A 10,000-nucleotide genomic window follows, 5' to 3' on the forward strand; every position below is an offset into this window, starting at 1 on the left:
CACACACACATGCAATGGCACAATATGACACATGGACACACACCCACCCACCCGCTACAGCTCTAGCTTTCGCAAGTAATTGGGACACAGGAAATGCCATAAAACAAATTACTTTCAAGAGTACCCTCCACACACACACACACACACACACACACACACGCACACACGCACGCCTGCACGTACGTGCATACTCACAGATATCCTGGAGGCATAAATGATCATTCTGATTGGAAATGAAGCCTTTGTTTACAAACACACATGTGAATGTATTAGTTTGTGTTAGAATTCTATGTATATTTATGTGTGTGTGTGTGTGTGTGTGTGTGTGTGTGTGTGTGTGTGTGTGTGAAAAGCCTCTGTGAGTGTGTGAGTGCCCCTGATGTAAAAGATGAAGAAGTGGAACAGTCTGAGGGAGATGACCCATCTTCCTCCAACATGCTGGAGCAAACAAGTACAGAGGACAATCAGGACCTGGTCAGTATACACACACACATCAGTCTATTTAAACAGTCCTTTTAGGGGATGCACACGCACACACACACACACACACACACACACACACACACACACACACACCCATCCATTAGCAGATGCACCCCACCCAAACCCCTCTGTCATTCATAGGTAAGGAGAGACAAAGGGCATTTATTGTTTAGATACAGGAAGAGGAAGAGATGGTGCTGGGTGGGGCATTCATGAGAGGTGTCTAAGAGAGATTGAAAGATAGAAAGAGTGAAGGAAAGAGAAAGAGGGAGAGGGAGAGGGAGTCAATTGAACAGAGAAACAACTTGTGTTGTTTCCTGCAGTGCTGTGCTGCAGTAATCCAGGGCAAGGGAGACAGCCTAGATAAATCACACACACACACACACACACTGCCCTGTTTTATATCAGTGAGACGTACAGAGGCAGCATCGCCAGTTGACCAGAGTGATGCACATGTCTGTCTGTCGGTCTCTCTCTGTCTCCCCACCCCCCCACCCCATCATTATCTGAACGATTATGACCTTGGATTTCCTTATGTTTATGGGCAGGGTCCAGGTTTTAATAATGAAAATACCATCAAATGATCCCACCTCCCTTGGGGGAGAATTATAATAACAAATCATCACTTTGTAGGGGGCATTTTATCTCCCACCCCTCAAGTGTGAGTCCTGGACATTTAGATTTCCCAATGGATGTATGTATACATATTGGACCTATTGTTTTTCATTTTTACACAGAAACTATTATTTTTCATTTTACACAGAAGCTATTGTTTTTCATTTTTACTCAGAACCTATTGTTGGTATACATGTCTACGATGTCAGATGTTACCCCTCATATTCCATTTTTAATACGTTTTAGAAAAAGTCCATAATGCTGAACTGAATCTAAAGCCTTCCTTAAATCAACGAAGCAACTAAATATGTTCCTTTTACGTATCTAGTCTGCTGTCCACTATTGAGGACCTGATTTTCCAGCTGAAATTTCATAATTCTCTTTTGCATACGTTTCCCTTAATTGCTTTTAACTATAATACCTGTGTAGCCGTTCGGCTTGTATTTATCTCCGGCTTTGTTTTTTTCCCCCTTAGATCTGGAAAATGTCCAACCGTTCGTATTAAACTGAAAATGTTATGAATGTCCTGTCTCAGTGTTGGACTGCTGGGCTTTAGCTTCATTATGCTGCCATATATGCCCTCCTCCTCCTCCTCCTCTCTGTGTCTGTCTCTTTCCCTCTGTGTCTCTGTCTCTGTCTCTCTCTTTCCCTCTGTGTCTCTGTCTCTGTCTCTCTCTTTCCCTCTGTGTCTCTGTCTCTGTCTCTCTCTTTCCCTCTGTCTCTGTCTCTCTCTCTTTCCCTCTGTCTCTGTCTCTCTCTCTTTCCCTCTGTGTCCCTCTCTCTTTCCCTCTGTGTCTCTGTCTCTGTCTCTCTCTTTCCCTCTGTCTCTGTCTCTCTCTCTTTCCCTCTGTCTCTGTCTCTCTCTCTTTCCCTCTGTGTCCCTCTCTCTTTCCCTCTGTGTCTCTGTCTCTGTCTCTCTCTTTCCCTCTGTCTCTCTCTCTTTCCCTCTGTCTCTGTCTCTCTCTCTTTCCCTCTGTGTCCCTCTCTCTTTCCCTCTGTGTCTCTGTCTCTGTCTCTGTCTCTCTCTTTCCCTCTGTCTCTCTCTCTTTCCCTCTGTGTCTCTCTCTTTCCCTCTGTGTCTCTGTCTCTCTCTTTCCCTCTGTCTCTGTCTCTCTCTCTTTCCCTCTGTGTCTGTCTCTTTCCCTCTGTGTCTCTGTCTCTGTCTCTCTCTTTCCCTCTGTCTCTGTCTCTCTCTCTTTCCCTCTGTCTCTGTCTCTCTCTCTTTCCCTCTGTGTCTGTCTCTTTCCCTCTGTGTCTCTGTCTCTGTCTCTCTCTTTCCCTCTGTGTCTCTGTCTCTGTCTCTCTCTTTCCCTCTGTCTCTGTCTCTGTCTCTCTCTCTTTCCCTCTGTGTACCTCTCTCTTTCTCTCCGTCTCTGTCTCTCTCTTTCCCTCTGTCTCTCTCTCTCTCTTTCCCTCTGTGTCCCTCTCTCTTTCTCTCTGTTTCTGGGTCCCTCATTCTCTGTTCTTCATGCCAACAGGAATCCTCTAAATGTATACACGTCTTCTTTAATGGGGTCAATCTGTTCTCAAAGCTATGAATGACAGCAGCACCTGTAGCTCACACACACACGCACACACAAATGTGAACGTGCATATTCATACACACCCCACCCGCTACCCACACAGACTGGTCATGTCTGATGTTTTATCTTTCTCTGTCCTTGAGCTGTCTGGCTCGCAAATCACACAAACACACACACACACATTCCCCTGCTGTTCTGGTTATAGATATACATACTTTAGTACGTTAGTACTACATGCCTTTGTGTTGTTTGTCATTTGTGTGTGATGTGCGCGTGTGTTCATGACGTCATCCTGATTACAGCACATTCTGCTCCTGTTCTCTGTGTGTGTGTTTCTGTGTGTTTGTGTATGAATGTGTGTGCCTGTGTGTGTGTGTGTGTGTGTCTGTGTGTTCCAGGCATCACACGGCTGCCCATCCCCCAGTGCTGCTCTGGAAGAAAGTTCTGGAATGGAGCTGGACTCTGAGAGTCTGGTGGACACGGAGAACAACATCAACACAGCCAGGTTAGCCTCAAAGGCCTCGCTCTGTGGCTATACACTTCCACAAGAAGCCAATTCAACTCCAACACATCACAAGCAAAAACCCATGAAATGAAAACTAAATGAACACCATACACACACACTTAAGTGCCCCCAACTGTCTTACTCTATTTTTTTCTCATGGGACGGTCTCTTTCTCCTCCTTTGTTGCTGAACCTCGCCTCAGACTCCCAGGAGTGTGTGTTTAATGTCACTACAAGTGGGCTTCATACATAACACATCTGTCATTATTTATCAGAATTAGTGACAACATGGCTGCAATTGGTCTCGAAGTTTTAACACAAAGTATGTGTTTGTAATCGAGTGTGTGTGTGTGTGTGTGTGTTTATAATTGTGTGTGGGTGTGTGTGTGTGTGAGTGTGAGTGTGAGAGTGACTGAGTGAGTGACTGAGTCTGTCTGTCTGTCTGTCTGTCTGTCTGTCTGTCTGTCTGTGTGTGTGTGTGTGTGTGTGTGTGTGTGTGTGTGTGTGTGTATGTTTGAGCAAGTGTGTGGGAGTAAGAACATAACTTGACTTACATGAAATTTTGCCTTTCTGCTTCAGACAGGACAGTTACCAGTCCTGTGAACAGATGGAACACACAGACAGCATCAGCTGTGTAAGAGCCACACACACACACACAGACACACACACACACGCCCACACGCACATACACTAACAGTTCCTCTCTCTATTTATGTCCCTCACATATATACACACACACACACACACTTACTCCCTCTCTCTCTCTCACCCACTCACACACACACACACACACACACACACACACACACACACACTGTCCAAGAGCGTGTTTTCTATATAGAACAGTTTGTATTAATGAGACATTTCCCTGGAAATCCCTGGACAAAAAGAGCCGTAATGACACAGCGACTTGATAGAGGACAGTCCTGCGTGTCTGTGCACCTGTGATCTGCTAGGCTGGAGATAGGTGTGGTGACGTTAACAGCAGACACTACAGATGCAATCTGAACATCGCGCTCCGCTAACTCTACTGGCCAGCGGGTGTTACACTGTGTTCCTACCCATTACCTCACACACCAGAGCCCAGTCACAACATGTACAGACACAAATGTACACACACTCACACTCATACGCACACACACACACACACACTCATACACACACACACACACACACACACACACACACACATACACACACACCCACACACACACACACACTCACTCATACACACACTGAGTGAGTGAGTGTTGGGAGCCCTTTCTGACAACTCTCCACTTTGACCTTTGACCTGTAGGATGATGAGTTGAATGCTAACACGGAGCAAGACCGAGAGCACCTGCAGCTCAGCCGCATCTTCCCTGATGGGGAGTGGGAAGGTAACATCTCTCGCTTTCTTTATCGCTCTCTCAATCTCTCACTCTTTCTCTATCTCTGTTCCTCTCACCACTCTATGACTTTTTCTATCCATCTTCACCTCTCCCCTCCGTTTCTCTATCTCCCTGTGTCAGTCTCTTTCCCTCTCCCATGCCTTCTTCTCCGTAGAAGAGCAGTTTGGCCAGGTTGCATCTGAGATTGAAGCTGTGTGTGTGTGTCTGTGTCTGTGTGTGTGTGTCTGTGTGTGTGTGTGTGTGTGTGTGTGTGTGTCTGTGTGTCTGTGTGTCTGTGTGTGTGTGTCTGTGTGTCTGTGTGTGTGTGTGTGTGCGTGGGTGCGTGCGTGTTTGTGTGCGTGTGTGTGTGTCACTGTCGCATGAGTCACTGTGGGACTGATCCTATGGGTATAGTAACCAGGTGACCTGGTTGCCAGATGATGTATTAATGGCTGATGATTGACCCTGTCTCATTAATCACTAATGAACGAGGCGTCAGCGGCCACCGGGGACATGGCATGATGAGGGCTGGCACGTACACTCATCGCTTTATCATCTCTCCAGTGTGATAATATCCTTAGCTGGTTGATCTTATCTTTAGTTCTTTTCAGTTTGACATTTCATGCAGTGCTGCAGGTGTGTTATTGGGTTTGTCATCAAACAGTTGCTGTGTGTGTGTGTGTGTGTGTGTGTGTGTGTGTGTGTGTGTGGGAGGGGGGGTTATGAAGCATGAGCTCATCACCATCTTCTGTGGTATCTCTCTGTCTTCTCCCTCCCTCCTTCTCTCTCTCTCTCTCTCCCCCTGTCTCTCTCTCAATTCCTCCCTCCCTCTCTTTCTCGACCCCTCCCCCTTGTCATCCCACCCCATGCCCATTGGCTGGTTCAGCCCGTTGTCCCGCCCCTGTCCCCTTCATAGATTTCTCATGTATGCACCTGCAGCAGGAAGGGCCCGGTGAGTACCAGCAGACCCAGCAGACCCAGCAGTACCAGCACCAGCTAGTGGCTCCAGCTCCAGCACCATCTGGGCTTTGGTTCTAGTCTGAAGAGCCACATGTTGCCACATGTTGCCATGCCGACACAAACAGAACAGCAAAGCATCGGCTGACTAGCACAGCATGCTGCTTGCTTTAAATTATTTGAAGTATGGTCAAAAGACATGGAATGATGCGGCAAGATGGGATAATACGTTATTTTAAGAGCATACATTTTACACAGCACATAGTACAAACACATACAAATTTGCAAGTAAAGAGGTGTTTTGAGTTTTTGTAGCCACATTAATTGCAGAGTTCCCAATTCATCATGACACCACTATTTGCTATGACTTCACAAGTTGTTCTAGCCATTGACAGGGTCAAAGTTCAACATTTGAACTCGAGCGACAGGGAGCTTGTTCAGAGCGGAAATAAATTAAAAACATATAAACGGTGTATGTCATTGGGACAAAAACATTTTTAATTTGCAATGTGGTGACATGTTTCTCTACAGACTACAAAACCACCTTCAGGCAGGCAGGCAGTCAGACATTCAATCAGGGGCCCTCACTCTCCCTGCACCTTAGCACAAGCATCTCTCACTCCTCAGAGCTCTCTCTCTCTCTCTCTCTCTCTCTCTCTCTCTCCCAGTGGCTGTGCTGACATCTGCACTTTTAAAACTATTGTCAGCAACGTCTATCTCACACACACACACACACACACACACACACACACACACACACACACACACTCTATCCCTTGGTCACCGCCTCTCAACCTCCCCTTCCTTCACACTAATGAAGAGGCAGGCATATCCATGGCAATGGGATATGGGGTGTTAGTACCCCTTACAGAATACTGCTCCTCTTAATTTTCCTGTGTGTGTGTGTGTGTGTGTGTGTGTGTGTGTGTGTTCCTCTGTTATACCCAAGGCTGGTTAACACTGCTTCTCTAAAGCTCAATGTTTTTAATCAAAATGCAATCTCATCAGTAAAGGTAATTTGATGCATGATCTATCTCTTGTGTGTGTGTTTGTGTGTGTGTGTGTGTGTGTGTGTGTGTGTGTGTGTGTGTGTAGACCCTGTGCCAGACTGTAAGGTCTGGCAGCAGGAGGACAGTGAGTGTGGAGAGGCCCAACTCTCCCCATTGGCCAGTCGGATGTTACCCCTCCCACTTGAGGAAGATGCCCCGCCCCTGCTGGCTCGCCGCTTCCTGGATTTTGGCCACGGTCAGAGATTCTTCCAACAGGATCCAGAAAACACATCACCCACCAAAGCAATGTCATCTGGGAGGTAAACAAACACCCACACACACACACACACATTTTATAAAGTTATTTTTATTTTACATTGCAAGTCAAGTTTCATCAGGAATCACATTTTCTGAAAAGTCTAACAAATGTATGCAGTTCAACAGTCCATTATGGGTTTTACAGTTCAAGGGTACAGGAATTAAAAAATAAACGCGCTTCCTATAATTGCTAATATTGAGCGGTACTTTGCCAACTGTTTGGCCCCCCAATGCAAAGTCCAATCACCATGATTCCACCTAAACTTATGAATCTTATGTTCTGTGTCTGTGTCTGTGTCTGTGTGTGTGTGTGTGTGTGTGTGTGTGTGTGTGTGTGTAGGCAGCGCCGTAACTCCCTGAGTTCCAAAGAGAGTGTGAAAGGGGATGCCGTGTCCCAACAGCTCACTAAGAAACTGCAGAACCTCAAGAAGAAGATCCGCCAGTTTGAGGAGCAATTTGAGAAGGAGAAGAACTACAAGGTACAAACACACACACACACACACACACACACAGATAAGTCACCTGAATACTGACCAACACATGTTTACTTTTCTTAACCCCCTGACCCTTCTCTTTCTCCAGCCATCTCATGGTGATAAGGCAGCTAACCCAAAGGTCCTGAAGTGGATGACTGACCTCACGAAAATCCGCAAGCAGATCAAAGGTGAACACACACACTAGCATACATGCACCCACCCACCCACTCACACACACTCATACAGGGGCTGTTGGGGGAGGGAACTAGGGATGAACACCGTTTTGTACGTCTGGGTGTGTGTGTGCGTGTGTGTGCGTGCGCGCGTTGCCGTCTCACCCTGCGAAAAGCAGACAGACCGGCCCTCGCCTCCCGCCTCCGTCATCACCACTGCATGTGTTTGGGTCAAACCCGTCCTCCAGTCCATGGTCTTTTCTGATTTGGGTTTTTTTTGGTTCCGTTGTCATCGTGCCATCATCGTGCTCCCATATCCACCTAAGCGCCGCCCACCCAGCCCCCACCTCTGGCCAACCAGTGTCTCTTTCTCTCCGAATGACCGCTCGTGACCCTCTAGGACGTCAGCTGCTCAGGCACCAGGCCCTGCTGCAGAGTCACAGGCGCCACCACGCGTCTGGACCTGCCGCCTCCGCCGCCACTGCGGCCTGCTCCTCCTCCTCCTCCTCCTCTTCCTCCTCCCCGAACACACACCACCTGCTACACCCCCCCTCACGCCCCCCCTCCGCCCATAGGCAGGGCCCCCACCTCAGTAAGTACAGCACTGCCTGCAGTAAGTAAGAGCACACACTCTACCTGGAGCTCTATGGAGCGCTCTCTCTATCTCTCTTCATCGAAGAAGACCACATTTCGCTCACGTTCTCTCTCTTTTTCTATGCCTCTCTCTATCCCTCTATCTTTTCACCCCTCTCTCTCTCTTTATCTCTATCATTCGCTCTCTTTTTATCTCTATTCCTCTCTCTCTCTCTCCCTCTATCCCTCTCTCTCGCTCTATCTATCTCTCTTCCTCTATCTCTCTTCCTCTACCCCCCTCTCTCTATCTCTCTCTCTCTCTCTATCTTTCAATCTCTCTTATTCTCTCATTTTCATTGTTCCTTTCACTTTCTCTGTCTCTGGATTTGTTGACTACTCAGATACACACACACACACACACACACACACACACACACTCCCACCCATACACACATAAAGGAGTGTGTGCTCACATACATGAGTGTGTAGTTGTGTCCTGTAGCCGGGCGCTCGCGTGTGTTCATATGGGCCGTTCACATCAGCAAACCCCCAGTGCTACGTCCAGAGCTGCTGCGTCACTGCTTTCTGCTATGGGACCGCCTGGCTTTGCGTGCACACACACACACACACACACACACACACACACACTGCACACACACACACACACACACACACACACACACACAAACTGCACACACACACACACACACTGCACACACACACTGCACACACACACAAACTGCACACACACACACACACACTGCACACACAAACACAAACTGCAAACACACACACACACACACTGCACACAAACTGCAAACACACACACACACACACACACACACACTGCACCATTGATTGCATGGATTGCTTTTACATTTCTTGGAATGTTACGTTTATTTTAAAAAACCCAGAGGATGTACACATTCACGACACACACAATCAGTCTGTCTCAGCAAGTCCAGAGACAGAAAGGTAAAGTAGGGAGAGGGAAATGAGAGGACAGCCGGACTGTTCTGGCTCAGATAGCCACAAGTCCAACCTCATTTCCTCTCTCTTAGGACCAGTGTGGGTATGTGTGAGTGTATGTGTGTGTGTGTGCTGAGCACACAGGTCTCAGCTACTGGTCATGACCTCAGTTGAGTGCCTGTGTGTGTCTTTCTGTGGATGTGGCCACTTGTGATCTCCCCCCCCCCCCCTCGTGTTTTGGTGACGTCCTGCTGTTTTTCAGCAGCAGTCCACTGACAACATCAAACTCTCATATTGCCTTTCATCCGCAGAGTCATTTACCCTGTCAATCAAAAGCACACACTGACCCCTGTCTCCCTCTACCCCCCGCCCCCCCCCCCCGCCCCTCAGATGCCCGGCAGCGTTTGGAGTCGGAGCTGACCCCGCAGGCACGGCCACGCAGCAACACTCTGCCCAAGAGCTTCGGCTCCACTCTGGAGACAGCGCCCCCTCTAGGGCCGGAGGCCACAGAGTGCCAACCCACACGCCGTGACACCATGGAGGTCATCCAGCAGCGCATCAAGACCAAGAGACAGGAGGAGGAGTGGCCACAGGACATTAAGGTGTGTGTGTGTGTCTGTGTGTGTGTCTGTCTGCCAGAGGGACCACTGTGTAGCAGTAGAGATGGAAGGAAAGGGTTCTGTGCTGAACAGTGTGTGTGTTCTCTTCAGAAAATGACCAAGGAGCAGCTTGCTGGTGAGAAGACAGTGTTGCAGAAGAACTTACTGCACTATGAGGGACTCCATGGTCGGCCGGTTCGTACACACCAACACAAACACACACAAATGGACAAACGTACTTTCTTGCAGACTAATCTACCAACTTGTACACATATTCAGATACAGAGTCTTGTTTTCTGAGCAGTTGACTGATTGTGAACGCGTGTGTGTGTGTGTGTGTGTGTGGGCGTGTGTGTTTGCAGGTGACACGTGAAGAACGCTTGATAGTGAAACCGCTGTATGACCGCTATCGACTCATCAAACAGATGCTTACACGCGTCAGCATAACACC

General features: G+C 48.0%; 1 protein-coding gene across 4 annotated transcripts in view; it reads left to right on the forward strand.

Moving 5' to 3' along the window:
* The window catches only part of fam13b (family with sequence similarity 13 member B), a 51,881-nt gene that overhangs the window by 37,526 nt on the left and 4,355 nt on the right, over positions 1-10,000 (forward strand). For 3 of the 4 annotated variants that reach the window (XM_080843664.1, XM_080843663.1, XM_080843665.1), the window contains 11 exons: positions 354-474; positions 3,020-3,126; positions 3,705-3,759; positions 4,423-4,504; positions 6,548-6,761; positions 7,100-7,238; positions 7,342-7,423; positions 7,809-8,000; positions 9,341-9,552; positions 9,661-9,744; positions 9,912-10,000. The exon at positions 9,912-10,000 is cut by the window's right edge and continues 7 nt beyond it. In XM_080843664.1, the coding sequence (XP_080699790.1) occupies positions 354-474; positions 3,020-3,126; positions 3,705-3,759; positions 4,423-4,504; positions 6,548-6,761; positions 7,100-7,238; positions 7,342-7,423; positions 7,809-8,000; positions 9,341-9,552; positions 9,661-9,744; positions 9,912-10,000 (1,377 nt within the window). The remainder of the gene's footprint in view (positions 1-353; positions 475-3,019; positions 3,127-3,704; positions 3,760-4,422; positions 4,505-6,547; positions 6,762-7,099; positions 7,239-7,341; positions 7,424-7,808; positions 8,001-9,340; positions 9,553-9,660; positions 9,745-9,911) is intronic. The other variant, XM_080843666.1, reaches the window with a different exon arrangement.

Source organism: Sprattus sprattus (genome assembly GCF_963457725.1).
Source record: "Sprattus sprattus genome assembly, chromosome: 8".
NCBI lineage: Eukaryota > Metazoa > Chordata > Actinopteri > Clupeiformes > Clupeidae > Sprattus > Sprattus sprattus.